We start from the raw sequence: 19,310 nt of genomic DNA on the forward strand, positions 1-19,310 counted from the left end.
GTAAGCAGGTGTCTAGAACATATACGTTTGGCGTGTAGTTGCAAAGATATTTTCGTGGAAGACGATAGCTTGTGGTTTGAACTCCTCTGTTAACATATTAAAAATTAATTAATTAATTAATAAATAAAATTACTAATAAATAGTTTGCCCATACACATCACTGAGTATACAAACTCCCACACACGCACGGACATATACACACACACGTACAAACACAAAACACCTGCCCCAAATTCAGCCAGCTAACGCTCGTTAATACCAGCCTCTGTCGTGTTGTGGTTAAGCCATCGGACATAAGGCTGGTAGGCACTGGGTTCGCAGCCCGCTACCGGCTAGCTCCTACCCAGAGCGAGTTTTATTTTAACGACTCGGTGGGTAGTTGTAAGACCACTACACCCTCTTCTCTCTCACTAACCACTAACCCACTGTCCTGGACAGAGAGCCCAGATAGCTGAGGCGTGTGCCCGGGACAGTGTGTTTGAACCTTAATTGGATATAAGCACGAAAATAAATTGAAATAAATGAATGTTTCGCTAATGTTCGACTGGTTCCCGACGTGGACGTTTGGTTTACCGTAAAGCGCATAAACCAGTCTAGCTGACGTTTTTCGGCTCTGTCTAATAAAACTCGGCCTAGCTCTTCTATGAAAATGCCACAAAGAGGTCAAAGTGTGGAATGATTTTAGAATCGGCTTGGGGTCGGGGATACTTGGTTAAGATTGGTAAAATAGTCTAGCCTTATGAATGTGTTACCCGGAATGGCGAGTACACATTCTGTTCCCACCAGGAGCGGGACGTAGCCCAGTGGTAAAGCGTTCGCTTGATGCACGGTCGGTCTGGGATCGATCCACGTCTCAGACAGACATTGTACCGTAGGTATGTATACAAAACTAAACAAAACATTCTAACGTATTGCATCATCTTAGGCCGGCTGTCATTTCCTCAGACATTTGACGATTTTATTTCTACGAGTAGCTCTCATTAGTGTCATTTCCGATTACAGGGCTCGACCTTAGCGGTAGACCGGGGTGTGGTTTGCCTATCGATCTGTCACTCGTGCTACCAGATATCTAAACCCGGTAGTCCGCCGGGCTATCAAACTATGTTTTAATAATACCACTTACCCTCTAGATATGTAAGCCTCTATCTCACCCAACAAAAACGTAGTCCCAACTCCGTATCTCATTTGCTTTTCGGATATATTTAAATTGCCCTATGGTGTCGCCATTGTAGGATTTTAATATCGACATAATGCCCTCTTTGAATCATGCTAGCCATGTCATTGCTCATATCAAACACATTCCAATCTTGCCATTTCACAAAACATCGTAAGCCTAGTTTTGCACGAAAACGTAAATCTACGACTAGTTACCCACAATTCGTATTACTATTATAGTACAACAAATAGTTAGAAATACACATATTTCATTTTCTTTTGTCCTTAAAATGCTCCAACTTCCGTAATGAAGCAATTTTCTGCGTGAAATAGATGCCAAACACGTGTAAACGCACGACCGGTATAACTGCTAATAGCAGACGTAAACTTACGATGTTTATTGAAATAGGCCCCAGATCTCTAAACCACACTGTATATACTGCATAAAAGCTATAATTACCATAACAACTCAAGGGTTGTAAATCCCTATCATAATAATGTAATGATTGTAATTCCCTATCTCAGTCACTCAAGGGTTTCAATTCCCTACCATAGTAACTTAATGGTCGTAAATCCCCATCTCAGTTATCCCTGTCATAATAACGTAATGATCGTAATTCCCTATCTCAATCACTCAAGGATTTCAATTCCCCACCATAGTAACTCAATGGTCGTAATTCCCCATCTCAGTCATCCGAGAGTTGTAATTCCCTACCTTAATCACTTTAGGGATGTAATTCCTATCATAGTAACTTATCGGTTGTATTTCCCTACTTCAATCACTATAGGGTGGTAATTCCCTATTTCAAAATCACTATAGGGATGTAATTCCACATTTAAATAACATTAGTTTTTTTTACCTCCATATCTCAGTCACATGGTGATTGTAATTTTCCACCTCAGTCACATAAGTTGTAATATCCTACCTCAATCACATTAGATGTAATTCCCTATCATGGTAACTTATTAATCACTATTTTAATCACATAGGGATATAATTCCCCATTTCACATAGGGATATAATTCCCTATTTCAGTCGCTTTAGGGTGGCAGTTTCCTATCTCAATCATATAGGGATGCAATTCTACATTCCATATTTCAACAGGGAACATTTTGCTTTCAAAGTCTTGATTAGCGATTCTTCTAGTCTATTAAAATTGATTAGCAACTACTTTTTAATGTTTTAAAATTGTGAAACGATCTCTGAAACACGCCTAGTGAATCGCGATGCGAAAGTTCAAACTGAACAAAATGTTCCCTGATCAGTCACTTTAAGGTCGGAACTCCCAATCTCAATCACTTTTGGGTTGTAATCCCCCCCCCCCCCCCCCCCACCAAAAATAAAATAAAATAAAATATAATATATATATATATATAATGCCCAAAAGCAATCCCCGATCTCAAAAATATTTCTTATCTACCTAAACACATCTGTTACTTTTCAACTTTCACTCCGAGAAATACAATTAACAAACTTCAATACAATGTACAATTCCCATACTATGAAACCTCGTTGTGTAATAACCACATACATTATATGTGAATCTCTACCATCCAAAAACAAATATGTATATCTACAAATGGTACGACAGAATAATGTATATTATGCCACTGGTTCGCCCATCGTTGATTGGCCGTTTAATTAAAACAAAATCAACCAATCGTCGATGGAAGACCATTCTTATCTCCGAATTACCCCACTGGAAGCAATAAATATTAGTTGAAAATGTTCGATTATGTTCGCCAAGCGCCGATATCGGATCAATGTGACATCATAGAAGGGAAGGTTTATAGTCATGTAAAAACAATGTACGGTGGTGATGAATGAAACTTTAAATTGTCTTGTTTATAATAGCGTAGGATGGATTTACTTACACAACGAGAGTACTAAATCTACTATTAAAACATTAGAAATATATAAAAAAAATCATTTTCTTTAATCTTTACCGCGATTTTTAGGCTATTCCATTATTACGTAATTTGTCTGCATTAAATAGATGCCAAACACATGTAAATGCCCGGCTGTTAACAGGAAATTTAAAAAAAAAGTTTTTTTTTTTTTAATTTGGCCGATGTAGGTCCGTAAGCAATGTGGGATCGGGGGACGGTCCCAATATGCCCCCGGACCCCACTAAGCAACTCGGGCGCTCCGCGTCCTCGTGTGAGGCACTTGGTGCCTCACCATAAGCCTAAACGAAGATTTCCGATGATCATTTGAACGCTTAGCGAACATAATCGAAGGTTTGCAAATGCAATAAATATACATCACATGATAATTCGTCAAGATTGGAGATCTAATTATCATCACACCGCTAATTATTACCATTCAGACCCTACTTCTTGTATATATGTATAACGACGTCTTTTCCTATCACGTGCTGTTGTACGAAGGTCTTGAACATGCGCACAAACGCCGGTATGATGGGCTCGTTGCATATATGCACCAGGTCCGGAAACGTCTTCCGGAAGTGACGTGTGGCCTCCTCCAGGTGGTAGTGCGGGATCTTGGGGAACAGGTGGTGGATCTGGTGCGTGCCGATGTTGTGCGTGAGCTCGTGGCACCAGCCGTAGTCGCGGTCGACGGAGCTGATCTGACCCTTGACGTTCCTCCACTCGGAGTCGGCGTACCAGGGAATCTCCACCTCGTTGTGGTGCAGGAACGTGACGATCACCAGGTACGTCGTCGAGACGAACAGCGGCACGGCGTAGTGGTAGGCGAAGCTCGCGGCGCCGAACGCGCTCACGTAGCGCCACAGCACCAGGCACCAGACGGCGATGCTGGCCACGGAGACGGCGCAGCCGGCGACGTGCCGTTTGAAGAGCGCGTCCAGCGGGTTGAAGTGGCAGACAGGGCGGTCGTGGTAGCCCGTCATCAGGTAGATGAACCAGGCGACCCCGAGGCCGAACCCCGGCAGCGCCTGCATGCCCTTGCTGCCGTCGTCGGAGCGGATCGGGTAGAAGACCTCGTCGCGGTCGATGTTGCCCGTGTTCTTGTGGTGGTGGCGGTGCGACAGCTTCCAGCAGTAGTACGGCGCGAACACCAGCGTGTGCAGCACGGTGCCGACAACGTCGTTGAGCGGGACGCTCTTCGAGAACGAGTCGTGGCCGCAGTCGTGGCCGACGACGAAGATCGCCCACAGGTAGGTGCCCTGCAGTAGCCAGTAGAGCGGCGTCAGCGCCAACGCCACGTACGCCGGCAAGACCTGCCACATGGCCTCGGATGCGGCGTACAGCAAGGCAACCATGAAGAGATCTTTGGCCGCGTAGTAGAAGGAGGTGGCGACGCAGGGCTCGAAACAGTGGGGCGGGATGGTCTTCTTGATCTCGATGATGGATGGGAAGTTCGTCTCGTCGGCGCTCTTCGTGGCGGTGTTCGCGTTCGTGTTCGTGTTCGCGTCCGGCGTTGCCGCGACCTTGTCCTTCACGTATTCCACGGTGTTCGATTCTGTCCCCATGGCAACGGCTCCTGACATAAGTAAAACCCACAGAGCGGCTCCGTTGGTCGTCTTATTGCCAAGTATCTGAATAGAAAGAGAGGTGTATGTGATTAATGGTTATAAAATACAAATACTGATAACACAATCGGAAGGTCAGGTCAGGTCAGGTCAGGTCATAAAGCTTAACGTGCACATTCAGAGCAAGCGGTTGTAGCACACGCCTGTCATGGGGGCAAGTGTCGACCCATGCCGGTTCCTCCGTCCAGGACAGGAAAGTGTTTGGGGTTGGTGGGAGGAGGGAAAGCACCAGCAGCCCGACAGGGGTTGGTAGCGGGCGGAGGTATTTGTGTTGCTATTGTATTTTGAATGTCCCGAAGGATTAAGTCCAAAATAAAAAAATAAAAATGTGCAGTTTTTATGAGGTAATTTGGCGCATACTTTGAAACGGTTCATTGAAAAGAAATGGAGCTATTAGAGTAATTTTGACTTAGTTTGCCCATTGTGGGCCTTCGTGGTTGGTCTCCCAAGATTGCCCCCTATTTTATCACGTTCTGAGGGCACTATTGACGGTCACACGCGTCCTTTTTGTTGCAAGTATGGACATAGCAATGCTAGGGTCAGACTGTCAACTGTCACGACGGAGTTAGCCAACTACGGTTGCGCTGTAATTTCCCCAACTCCCGACTTACGTCGGGTGTGCTCAGATTAACGACTAATCGGTTGTATGTGACGAGAATCGAGTTGTAAGAGTTTGTTTTGTTTAATGACACCACTAGAGCACATTGACTAATTAACCATCGGCTATTGGATGTCAACATTTGGTAATTCTGACTCATAGTCATCAGAGGAAACCCTCTAGATTTGTCCTAATGCAGCAAGGGATCTTTTATAAGGATAATAAGCACTTTCCCACAGACAGGAAAGCACATACCACGGCCTTTGTCCAGTTGTGGTGCACTGGTTGGAACGAGAAACCGGCCTTGGTGGCATCGTGGTTAAGCCATCGGACTACAGGCTGGTAGGTACAGGGTTCGCAGCCCGGTACCGGCTCCAACCCAGAGCGAGTTCTTAAGGGCACAGTGGATAGATGTTAGGCCAACACACCCTCTTCTTTCCACTAACCACTAACCCAATGTCCTGGACAGACAGCCCAGATAGCTGAGGTGTGTGCCCAGGACAGCGTGCTTGAACCTTAATTGGAAAGAAGCACGAAAATAGTTGAAATGAAATGGAACGAGAAAAAAAAATCAGCTGAATGGATCCACCGAGGTGTTTTGATCCCGCGACGCAAGCACCTTAAGCGAGCACTCAACTGAGCTAAATCCCGCCCCCGAGTTGTAAGAGTGCTCAGACTAGCAGCTGGACAGACGTAGAAAGTGTTGTAAGAGTTTGTTTTGTTTAACGACACCACTGGAGCGCACTGAATAATTAATCATCGGCTATTGGATGTCAGACATTTGGCAATTCTGACTCGTAGGCTTGACAGTCGTTGGCCAACCTCGTCGTGGCAGTTGGTAGTCTTTACCCTTGTATAAGTTGAGAAGTCAAGTCAGAGCCAATATATTGGTGGAGGTTTTAAAAGATTAATTTGCAAATCCTAACGTCCATAGGATTGGCCTTTTTTCTTTTTTGGAAATGCAGATTTAAATAATAATAATAATAATGAAAAGAACAAGAAAAAACGAAAGCCACTAAACCAAACCACACCAAAGCAAGACAACAAACCCAATCCCAACAAACTCCTAAACCAAACCAAAAACAGTAATATTTTGTTACAGTGATTATGTGTGTAGTAGCTGTTCTACGTGCACACTGGAGATAACAATACACACAATCTCATGTGTACGTGATCACATCCAATTATACAATGTCCTAGTCACGTAATACGGCAAACAGGATGTTACCAAGGAGAGAACAGCAACAAAAGAGGTCAGGTCAGGTCATAAGGCTGAACGTGCACATTCAGAGCAAGCTGTTGTAGCGCACACCTGTCATGGGCGCAGGTGTCGACTTAACGTCGGCTCCTTCGTCCAGAACAGGAAAAGAGGTTGGGGCGTGTGGGAGAGGGGATGGTGCAAGAGAGCACAAGCAGCCTGACCGGGGTCGGAAGCGGGGGGGGGGGGGGGGGGGGGGGGGAGAGAGCATTTGCAGTGCTATTGAATTTTGAATACAAAAAAAAAACATTTGCGCAGTTTTCATGAAGTAATTTGGCGCTTGAATTGAACGCTTCATCGAAAGTACACTTAAGGAGCTATTTGAGTGATTATTAACTTAGTTGGCCTAGTAATAAGGACTAGAAGTTTGTTTTGCTTAACGACACCGCTAGAGCACATTACTTAATCATAGGCTATTGAATGTAGTCATCAGAGGAAACTCGCTACGTTTTTCCTAATGCAGCAAGGGCTCTTTTATATGCACTTTCTCAAAGACACAGGAAATCACATGCCACGGCCTTTGTCCAGTTGTGGTACACTGGCTGGGACGAGGAAAAAAACCCAATCAGCTGAATGGATCCACTGAGGTGGTTCGATCCTACGACGCAGGCACCTCAAGCGAGCACTCAACCGACTGAGTTAAACCCCGCACCCTAATAAGGACAAAGTAAAGTAAAGTTTGTTTTATTTAACGACGCCACTAGAGCACATTGATTTTTTATCTTATCATCGGCTATTGGACGTCAAACATATGGTCATTTTGACACTGTTTTGAAGAGACCGGCCTCGGTGGCGTCGTGGCAGGCCATCGGTCTACAGGCTGGTAGGTACTGGGTTCGGATCCCAGTCGAGGCATGGGATTTTTAATCCAGATACCGACTCCAAACCCTGAGTGAGTGCTCCGCAAGGCTCAATGGGTAGGTGTAAAACCACTTGCACCGACCAGTGATCCATAACTGGTTCAACAAAGGCCATGGTTTGTGCTATCCTGCCTGTGGGAAGTGCAAATAAAAGATCCCTCATGTACACCTCATGTACACCATCTGCCAGTGTACCGGGCTCGGTGGCATCTTGGTTAGGCCATCGGTCTACAGGCTGGTAGGTACTGGGTTCAGATCCCAGTCGAGTCATGGGATTTTTAATCCAGATACCGACTCCAAACCCTGAGTGAGTGCTCCGCAAGGCTCAATGGGTAGGTGTAAAACCACTTGCACCGACCAGTGATCCATAACTGGTTCAACAAAGGCCATGGTTTGTGCTATCCTGCCTGTGGGAAGCGCAAATAAAAGATCCCTTGCTGCCTGTCGTAAAAAAGAGTAGCCTATGTGGCGACAGCGGGTTTCCTCTAAAAATAGTGTCAGAATGACCATATGTTTGACGTCCAATAGCCGATGATAAGATTAAAAATCAATGTGCTCTAGTGGCGTCGTTAAATAAAACAAACTTTACTTTTTTTTCTGTTTCTGCCCCGGAGTTAGTCACTGGCGAAGTCAGAGATTAAATCCGAGGTGGGCGTGCCTGAACCTCTGTGGATATAGGCACGTAAAAACTAGTGTCACAGACAGCGTGACATTTTCAAATGGAACTGACATTTAAATCAATGGCTTTACCTAAAACAAACTTCGCCGCTGGCTTTGGTGGAAGTGTGCTTCGTTGCCGTAGTAACCACTTTCCCACTAGTAGAGCCTTTGTAACGACTAAAACTACAGGTGCGTGTTCCGGGGGTGGGGGTGGAGGGAGGTATTTTGGCTGTTGAACCCATAGTAAGTTACAATGGGTTCAACAGCCAAAATACCTCGTTACTAACGACATGCATACATGTTATAGTGGGTTAAAAGGTATTTTAAGTTATAGTGTTCTAAAGGGTATTTTTATATAATGTTTGTAGCAACCCCCCACCCCCCCCCCCCCCCAAAAAAAAAACAACAACAAAAAAACACTATAAAAAAACCCCAGCCCATCCTCACCCCTGTCCCGGTTCCCACAGGCCAGCTTTGTGGATAAAAGCATTGTTTGTTTTTTTCTTTCTTTTTTAAGTTATCGATTCCAACAAGAACAAAAAAATTAATCTTAATTTCCTTCAAGGAATCAATTCTGATTATTTTTTTATTTTATTTTTTTCTCCTGTCCCCACGAGGGAATAATGTTGTCTGTAAACACGGAAGTGGCTTTTTCTTCCATTTATCTAGCACGGAAGCGACCCCGCTTCATCTTATTACGAGGCTTTGTTCGCTTAATATTGCACACCAGCCTGTTGGGCTATAATGGCGGTCTGGGTTTCAATTCCAAGTTCAGTATTCACGACTAGCAGATGTTAATTAGTCACATTAATTGAAATCAATATTTGCATTCACTTGGGATTACAGAAATATATAAAACATATCGGTGTTATATAAAATGCAGGTTAACAGAGTACATAATGAGTCTAATGACATAACACGTGTAAACACACATACGGGGCAAAGACACGTTCGCGCGTATGCACGGACAGAGAGAGAGAGAGAGAGAGAGAATGGGGGGGGGGGGGGAGATATGGAAGGGAGGAAGGAATGTTATATTTTTGTGGTTATATGGCGTTGGACATATGGACATACCCGAGTTTCAACCCGTGAAAATTAAAACTAAGTTTATTTAATCTACAAACCTGAAACACATTTGGATAAAGTTACAATTGAGTGAAACATGAGTCTGTGACTTTGAAATGGTGAAATATCTTCTGAAAACGGACTAAAACTCGACTCCATAACTGTTACTTCTCAGACGCACGTGCGTTTTTAACAATATGAGAAATGCATTTTGTGATATTAAAAACACCAGGATGACCAAAGACACTTCGAATGTACGGAAACTGATAATCTAAACCATAAAATGTAAGTAAAGTATGATTTCAGTTATCAAAAACGGCCATAATAGTCAAAAATATATCTTAGTGTTTAAAAACTAGGGCATATCCCTTTAAAGATCACATTGCGTTACTCTTTCCGATTAGTAACAAGGGATCTTTCATATGCAGTATCCCACAGACAGGATAGTATATACCACAGACTTGTTGCACTGGCTAGAACGAGAAATAGTCCAATGGACCCACCGACGAGAATCGATCCTAGACCGACCGCGCAGCAGGTGAGCGCTTTACCACCTGGGCTACGTCCCGTCCCAGCTGGACATGGAGAATGTTTTGGGGTGTTTTTTTTTTTTTAAATAACTTGTTTTTCCTATGGTTCATATAGATTGGTTTAAAAAAAAAAAAAAAAAAAAAAAAAAAATCGAAATACAGACTGGATGCGTGCGATGCGTGTGTCTGCAAAATGCTAGTCCGAAAGGACGTAGAATGTGTGGTTCTTCTAAAGAAAAGTATTGACATAACGTGCCCCGTGCACTAGCAAAACGCATGCGGCCAGCCGCGATAAAAAAAAAAATCGCAAGTTGTGTATATGCCCACAATGCAGGAGGCAGATGCACCAGAAGTAATAGTCAAACCGCACGCACGCACCGCACCCAGTATATACGAAGCCTTCACTAAGTAATATTGTACGAACCCCCACCCTCCACCCCACCCCCCAAAAAAAAACTTAACAGAAGGCGTGAGCTCAAACCGTTCTCTTCAAAACGACGGAGTTTCATCACGTTTGATATTTACTACATGATCGATAGACATGCACGCAGACGCCATCATAAACGAAATCTTTGATTTCCTTGGAGAAATCAATCAGACAGACCATTGGTATGTATATCTGCAACAACGGCTGGTATAATTCACTACACGACAGACGCGTTCAAAACGTTCCAACCCAATAGAGCGCACGACACGACAAACTGGATATATACGCGCATAGATGTATATTACACGTACGTGCACCTATCAATATTAAAATATACCACTCACAATTTACGAGCATTTTCTTCTCTAAATTGAATACAGCCAGCTGTAATGAAATATCCGACCTCATGCATCCGAAACATTAAGACTAGTCAATGTTATTTAATTAGTCCCCACCCCCTACCACCCCACCCAAAATTAAAAATTAAATTAAATTAAATTAATAAAATAGTAGTGTAACTGATATTTCAACTTTTAACATGACAATATAAAACATAACCGTTCGTTAAAAAGCTATAGTAAATAAGCCATACCTTCAATTTATCAAAATGACGCTATGCACGTCCTTTAAATTTTGATAGATAATTTATTACACCCATGTGATATTTATCGCTGTACCCACTGTGGAATATGCCTTTTGGGAGGTCATGACCGTCACCTCTGATCGGGTGATCGCCTGTGTTACACTGTACTACTCCGCATTGATGTTCATGCAAAACGTGTGCGCATGGTTCTTTCCATTCACATTTAAAAAAAAAAAAAAAAAAAAACCCCAACTATCAGTTATTATAATTAATGTTAGCAGCATAATTTAACAAAATATATATGTTAATCATTTTGTTTAGCCTTATAATATTGTTTAATTTTATTTTTTGTTTTGTTTTCAGAGCACATTGATTTATCAAACATCGGCTATTGGATGGCAGACATGCGGTCATTTTGACATATAGTCTTAGAGAGAAAAACCGCTACATTTTTCCATTAGTAGCAAGGGATCTTTTATTTTCATATCCCACAGACAGGATAGCAAATACCACAGCTGTTGATATACCAGTCGTGGTGCACTGGCTTCAACGAGAAATAGCCTAATGGGCCCACCGACGGGGATCAGTCCCAAACCGACCGCGCCACAAGCGAGCGCTTTACCACTGGGCTACGTCCAGCCCTTGTTAGGTTTTTTTTTTTTAACGTAAACTTCATTGATAGACAATTCTGAATGAAAAATAATATTGGTAGTAAATCTTATGGCAGAGACGAATTTTACGCGGGTGCATACCCCAGAACTCCCTAGAAACTTTGCTTTGTGACCTCGATCTCAGTCAGCCCCCCCCCCCCCCCCCCCCTTGTCTACTTGCTTCCGCCGTCCCTGCTTGTTTAGTTATTTTGGAGGTAATTCGTTACTATTTTCGTTTATTGATGTGTGGTGTAATAAATAAAATACTATACTCGTTTCCGCGTGATACCGTTTGTATTACAACTCGTGTTTTCAAACACACTTAATATTCTCTATTTATTTTATGTCACTGAAATATAACAATAACGTTAACCGCAAACAACGGGGAGTCATATATGCGAAACAGAATTGGACCGTATGTGAATATAATTTAAAGCACGAATTAACAATAAAACAACAAAAAAAGCAACTTGAAAAAGGGGCGGGGTGTAGCCCAGTGGTAAAGCGCTCGCTTGATATGCTGTTAGTCTGGGATCGATCCCCGTCGGTGGGCCCATCGGGCTAATTCTCGTCCCAGCCAGTGCACCACGACTGGTTATATCAAGGGCCGTGGTATGTGCTATCCTGTCTGTGGGATGGTGCATATAAAAAATGCTTTGCTACTAATGGAAAAATGTACCGGGTTCCCTCTCTAAAGATTATAAGTCAAAATTACCTAATGTTTGACATCCAATAGCCGATGATTAATAGATCAATATGCTCTAGTGGCGTCGTTAAACAAAACAAACTTCACTTTCAAAATAAACTGAAATGAAGAATGACATGTTAAATTAAGCCATAGCAGACGACATGCATGGATAATATCAATGGCGACGCAGCGGTACCTACTTTAAATACGTAGATCTTAACGCAAACTGTCGACGTAAGATTCCACGCAGGTCAGACGACGGTGCCGACGTTACAGCAAGAACGTGCAACAAAACATCATCGTCCACTACAACAAGCACAGCGGTTCGCCCATGCACAGGGCCAAAGTTCCGATGTTCATGCGTTTGTAATCCGTGAGAATCTTGCACGCGTTCATAGTAGAATATATAAATTATATCTCTGTGTGTGTGACGTTTTTTACGTCGAAGAGGCAGCACCAGTGAGCGAGTGAGAGTCTCCGTCTGTCAGGGTTAGATAGTTACGAAAACGGGTAAATTGGTTGCCGGTGATCGATAACGCGTCTTTCCGACGACAGCCGGCGCTTCCCGGGCGAGTAATGGACACTCTTTGACCGGACCTGCTGGTTAGTTCGTCAGCCGGCCTCGGTGGTGTCGTGGTTAAACCATCGAACATAATAAAGGCTGGTAGGTACAGGGTTCGCAGCCCGGTACAGGCTCACACTCAGAGCGAGTTTTAACGACTCAAATGGTTGGTGTAAGACCACTACACCCTCTTCTTTCTCACTAACCACTAACTAACCAACAACTAACCTACTGTCCTGGTCAGACAGCCCAGATAGCCGAGGTGTGTCAAGGACAGCGTGCTTGAACCATAATTGGATAGAAGCACAAAAATACGTTTAAATGAAATTTAAAAAAAAGGTCGATGCAAACAACTGCAGGAGTAAACGCTCGTGCAGACTGCAAGCGGCGCGTGCGTGTGGTGCGATCTTTGTGTCCGATGCGTTTGGGGCATATATTATATATATATATACTGATGGAAAGAAATAAGGGACCGCATGGTATTTGAGACCAAATGTAATTCACTACTGGAGTAGTTACGTCTGTATAAAATACAGAGATATATTGTGACACTGCATGTCAGTACTGTGGGGGTTGACATCCAGTAACACGGATAATTTCCTGATACTTGTGGACGAAGATTTTTGGTTGTAGTCTACATTTGATGTTACTACTCGCGTGATCCTTTATTTCTTCCCATCAGTATATTATACCATATACATACGATTATTTCACTGCGGCTGGCCGCATGCTTTTAGCAGACGCACGCATCGCAACATGTCCAGACGCTCTCGTTGAAATTAACGTACATATCGATTTTTTAATTTTATTTTATTGTCGGATCACACGAACGCGCCGCATCCAGTCTACATTATACACCGTGAGCGTCGGAAGATGCCATTAACTGGATGAACCAGCAATATATATATTAATTCGCCTTCCAAAAAAGAGGTGGGGTGCGGGTATCCTTTTCTAGTTGGGACGCGTCCCCACCCCCACCCCCCTTAAAATGTTTTGCATGTAAGTATTTTTAGCTGCATGAAGTTAAGTTGTGCGTGTATGCGCAAGTTTGCAGATGTGTGTGTTACTGAGTTTCACCACATTGTCTAACGCGAGTAATGAGCGCCTTATAGTTACGTTATCAAAGTTGCATAATGATAGCCGTATAGATTTTGCTTTGAAATTCAATTTACAGATTTTTTTAATTACCAATTTTCATTTACTGTCATTTTCATGTATATCTGCCCTATCTAAGCAGCTGTCTCTGGAATAGTGTCCTTTACAGCTATAATTTACAAATTCCCCTTTGTATCGGGTTTTTTTTTAAATATGTATAACTGCTCTACCTAAACAGACCAGTCCCTAGAATAGTGCCCTTTAAAGTTATAATTTTCAAGTGCTTACAAGTACCCCTTTGTATTTGGTTTGTTTGTTTTTTGTTGTTTTTTGTTTGTTTTGTTGGGGGTTTTGTTTGTTTGTTTGTTTGTAGGCGAGACTAAGGCTATATCTGACCTACCTAGACAGATCCATCCCTAAAATAGTGCCCTTTAAAAAGGTTATCAAATGCAAATTACAAAGAAAGATATGATAGTCATACTTGTATACGAAGCAAAGTTGATTCTATGGCTTTTCCCCGGGCCTCCCTTCCTGTTCTTCCGCCCCCAGTCAATGCTAAAATTCATGATTTAATAATTGAGATCAAAGATTAACGGGTTTGAACTCTTCTAAATAAAAACAATTTTGTTATAAAACTCAAAAAGAGGAAGTGATCACTGTCTGAAAATAGGTAATTTTGCTATCAAGATGCCAAGGGGATAAAACACATTCTTGGGTCATAATACTATGCAAAATAATGCTTAAAATAGTTTTAAAATTATTGTTTAAAAATGGCTAATTTTGCGATTCATATGCCAAGAACAGGCGTTTAAAGCCATCCATTTTTTTAAATCCCCCAGGGACCCCCCCCCCCCCCCACACACACACACACACACATCGGGAGAAACCAGATCGTAGTCTCTGAGAGTCGTTAGCTACTGAGCGTCTACTGAATAGGCCCTATTCATGAGCAAACGGTTGATCGACATCGAGATTTTACATCAAGTAATGTGCTGATATATAACTTTTATTAAGATGCCCTTTTAACGAGCCAATGTGCCCCCTTTTTTTCTTAGTCCCACCCCACCCTCAAAAATATATGTCCTGGATCCGCCCATGCATGCAGTTTTCTTCCGTCTGCCATTTTGCTTTTTTTTATGGAATTACTCTTCTAGAGGGGTGAAAGCCTCCAAAGTATGTTACGTAAACACTATAAAATCAATGTTTTCTAGTGGTATCTTTAAACAAACAAAAAATAAAAAACAAATAACATGACATCTTCACGTTTGCTTTTATATTATAACATGTTATGACGTTATTAGATTAAGTCATATCCTTTCACCCCTCTGGAAGAGTATTCCATAAAAAGGCAAAATGGCAGCCGGCACAAAATTACATGCTTTTTGCCCTATGCGATCTCAGCGAAGTCGATATAGGTGACATACTTAAGCTAGTAACGTCATAACATATTATGATATAAAAGCAAACGTGATGACGTCATATTAATTTTTGAAAATATTTTTTGTTTGTTTAAATATACCACTAAAGATCATTGATTTTATATTAATTATGTCACGTACTTTGGAGGCTTTCACCCCTCTTGAAGAATATTCCATAAAAAAGCAAAATGGCAGACGGCTGAAAGCTGCTTGTATTTTGCCCTATGCTATCTCAGCAAAGTCGATACTGGCGACATCGTTATAGCCTCATATGTGGAAGCTGTGTCACTGTAATGGTTTTTTCACAGCTTGTGTGTGGACAAAATTTGGGGGAAATGTAACGGTAATTAAAGGTAGGAGAGTAATTTTTTGTAATTGTTAACAATTTGGTTCGGACAGTAGTTGTTAACATTTTGGTTCGGATTTTAGTCTCGGTTATTCAAGTCTCGTTGCGTCTAAATCCCATTCCAAATGGAAAATCTATTCAAATATTTATACACATTCCAGTGGAATTTGTGTTTACTATATCTGCAAGGACATAGTCCTTGGTGCACCTGTGCCACTGTGGAGAGGTGGTTCAATACGGAGAAGAAGAAGATTTAAAAATAATAATAATAATAATAAATGTGAGCACATACACAGCTGCCATTTTGCCAAATATTAAATGCCTTAGGCCTACTTACCAAGTCTTGTCAACCAATGAAACTTGTTTTCTTTTCTTTTTTTCTTTTTTTAAACACAGGTTGTATTTACAATTTATCCTGCATTGTAAACTGACTGTCGTGTGCTCTGTATTGTGATTGGTTAATTACATTCTTTTTCCGGGATCAAATAGACAATAACACCCGGAAAGCTAATGACGTCATTAGAAAGTGACGTCATTAGCAATTGGAACAGGCGAAGTTGACGATTCAAGGGTCTACAGTTAGATTGTAGCCAGGTATTTTTTTCAAGAAATGTCAAATATACAATTATTTCTGTAGAAAAAACGATTCAGTTTACAATGGACATAACCATATGGAGTTTTTAGAGTTGCGGGTGTTATTGTCTATTTGATGCCCGCAAATGTTTCATTTTTGCGGGATCAAATAGACAATAATACTCGCAAATCTAAAAACTCCATATGGTTATCTCATAAATCACTGATTCTATTGGCCGATGATGGTGGCCAATTAAAGCAAGGTCATAAACGTAGGTCTCACTACACAGTTGACTTCCGGGTGAGAGTTAATTAACGACGGTCCACTATACTATCTATAATTCCTAATTGTGATACATGTTATGGTTCATATATTCACTTCCAGGAAATGGTGAAGAATTAAAACAATGTGTGTGTTTAATGGTAAGCTTTCTGGCTGTGTTTTGCCCATGTTATTTTGCAATATTCAATATTGTGCATAGACCTTTTGGGACATGGGTGTATAGCGCAAGAGACAGCCGGGGAGAAGGAAGGAAATGTTTTGTCTTAGTCTTAGAGAAAACACCCGCTACATTTGTTTCCATTAGTACCTCTTTTATGCATTTTCTCACAGACAGGACGACACATATCACGGCCTTTGATATACCAGTCGTGGTGCACTGGCTGGAACGAGAAATAGGCCAATGGGGCCACCGACGGGCATCAAGCGAGCGCTTTACCACTGGACTACGTCCCGCTCCTTAGTCCTACACATGGGCCGCAGCTAGCGGTTATTGATGTTGATGTTTTAAGTATGTAACCTTCCTGAAATGGCTGCAATTTCAGAGCTTCTAGATTTCAAAAATACCCGGGGGACATGCACCCGAACCACCTAGTGTCTTGCGCCTTCCATGCTCGTTCGTTCCAAGAATGCATCTCACACACACACACACACACACCCAACCTCCACAAAACATCCCAACTACAAAGATACATACATGTACACACACTACACAAACACGCATACACAATAAAATGCATCGATTTTAAGAGTAATACAAATAGTAACGATAAATGACGGACTATTGTGACGGCACACTGTGCACGTATACAACATATTGGTAACAGGCGTCGTTAACCGGTTCATCCAGCAATGTGGGTAACTGTAGAGCGAGCGACCATGTAAACCATATGTAGGGCAGATATCCAGGAACCAGGGGCGGGTCCAGGAAATATTTTACGCGGGTGGGGGACTAACAGTAAAATGGCATATGAACCAACTTTCGTTCCAGCCAGTGACTGGTATATTAGTATTATTACCACTAGAGCATATTAATGCTATTGGATATGAAACATTTGGTATCAATGGGCCCACTGACGGGGAACGATCCTAGATTGACCACGCATCAGGCGAGCGCTTTATCACTGTGCTATATACATATTTCATTGTTCATAGGGGCACCCCGTCGGTGGATCTATTGACCTATTCTCGTTCCAGCCAGCGCACCACGACTGGTACATCAAAAGCTGTGGTGTGTGCTATCTGTCTATGGGATAGTGCATATAAAAGAACCCTTGCTGCTAATCAAAAATAGTATCCCGTGAATGGCGACAGCGGGTTTCCTCCCTCAATATCTGTGTGGTCCGACGCCATATAACCGTAAATAAAATGTGTTGAGTGCCTCGTTAAATACCATTTCTTTCCTCCTTTTTTTTTGCATCTGTATGCAAGATATGTGTGTGTGTGTGTGTGTGTGTGTGTGTGGGTGTGTCGGTAAAAAAAATAAAAGCACAGGCCTCGCAAATAGTTTCTCATTACCGTTGCTGGGATTTGAACCTTAGGCACCGAATGGCCCGCAGTTCCCAGACCACCACCGTAACCACTCGACAGGCACGGCAGAAGCAAGTAGACATTGGGGGGGGGGGGGGGGGGGGGGGGGCTGATAGATCGAGGATGCAAAGCAAAGTTTCTAGTGGGATTCGGGGTAGGCTCCCCTGTACAATGTTGATAACTAGATGCCCTGAAATGCAATTTCCTGCATTCTACAAGTAAAATTAATCTCTGCCATTAGATTTATTACCAATAATATTTTTTATTGATAATTATTGGGGGTGGATGGGGGGGGGGGGCTAGATCCCCAGACCCCCACCCTCCGCCTGCTCGGGCACTGAGACTCTTATAAAATGTACTTATGTATGCATGTAACTGTGTACGTATACAACACTCGCTGAAATTAACGGAATCTTAACACTGCTTTCTACTTAAACGACTAGGGCCTATAATTGTTAATATTGATGAAAAGCATTCAACCCTCCTACTAGTTTTCAGAAATCGCGCCTACGCTACGTGTTTTGTTTTATATTGTTACCCAATATGACTCGTACGAAGCTGCGGAAAACTACTCACAAATTGAATCGGCCCCAAAACCGGACAGCTTTTTACAGAAATGGCTCCTACTCTTCGTGTATTGTTTATATTGTTACCCAATATTACTCTACGTGTATCATTTATATTGTTACCAGATATGACTATACGTGCATTATTTATATTGTTACTCAATATGACTATACGTGCATTATTTATATTGTTACTCAATATAACTATACGTGTATTATTTATATTGTTACTCAATATTACTATACGTGTATTACTTATATTGTTACTAAATATTACTATACGTGTATCACTTATATTGTTACCAGATGACTATACGACTCATAAGATGCTACGGAAAACCATGCACAAATTGTATAGCCCCCAAAACCGGACAGATTTTTACAGAAATGGCTCCTAGTCTTCGTGTATTGTTTATATTGTTACCCAATATTACTATACGTGTATCATTTATATTGTTACCAGATGACTATACGACTCATAAGATGCTACGGAAAACCATGCACAAATTGTATAGCCCCCCCCCAACCGGACAGCGTTGTACAGACCTAGGTGATCAAGCTAACACTCTTACCTCCAGAACCTGGTGTTCCGACGCTTGCTTCGAGGAATGAGAACCAGGCACAGGTCTAGGGAGCGCCATATTGATCGCCGGCGCGCGGACTATTCTGCTAGCAGTCTGCGCGGAAATGTCATTGACTGGTCACTGCTGGTATTAAAAGAATAAACGATAGCCGCGCGCGCTCTCCGCGCACTGGTAGTATAGATCGATGGATGCCAAAGAACCGCGCGTAAATTGGTCTCCGCGTCTGCTTCTGCTGCTGAAACTGCCCACGCGCAGCTTACGGCTTAGGTGCCGGGTACTTCATTAGGAGGAAACTGTAAGAGTATTTGTGTATTTATGTGTATTTATAATATAAATATAAATATATAAATATAAATAAATACATAGC

At 42.2% G+C, this 19,310-nt stretch overlaps 1 protein-coding gene across 2 annotated transcripts; it reads right to left on the reverse strand.

Moving 5' to 3' along the window:
• Positions 1-1,429: 1,429 nt before the first annotated feature.
• Positions 1,430-19,094, reverse strand: LOC121374992 (fatty acid desaturase DES3-like). Of its 2 annotated transcripts, none has more exons than XM_041502176.1 (2): positions 18,932-19,094; positions 1,430-4,676 (listed from the first exon to the last, which is right to left on the reverse strand). In XM_041502176.1, exons 1-2 carry the CDS (start codon positions 18,998-19,000, stop codon positions 3,489-3,491), a joined length of 1,257 nt encoding a protein of 418 aa, XP_041358110.1. In that variant the 5' UTR covers positions 19,001-19,094; the 3' UTR covers positions 1,430-3,488. The 2 variants fall into 2 exon arrangements, with proteins under 2 accessions (XP_041358110.1, XP_041358119.1); XM_041502185.1 differs by lacking the exon at positions 18,932-19,094 and adding an exon at positions 15,748-15,976.
• Between the last annotated feature and the right edge of the window lie 216 nt (positions 19,095-19,310).

This window comes from Gigantopelta aegis, chromosome 1 (assembly GCF_016097555.1).
Source record: "Gigantopelta aegis isolate Gae_Host chromosome 1, Gae_host_genome, whole genome shotgun sequence".
NCBI lineage: Eukaryota > Metazoa > Mollusca > Gastropoda > Neomphalida > Peltospiridae > Gigantopelta > Gigantopelta aegis.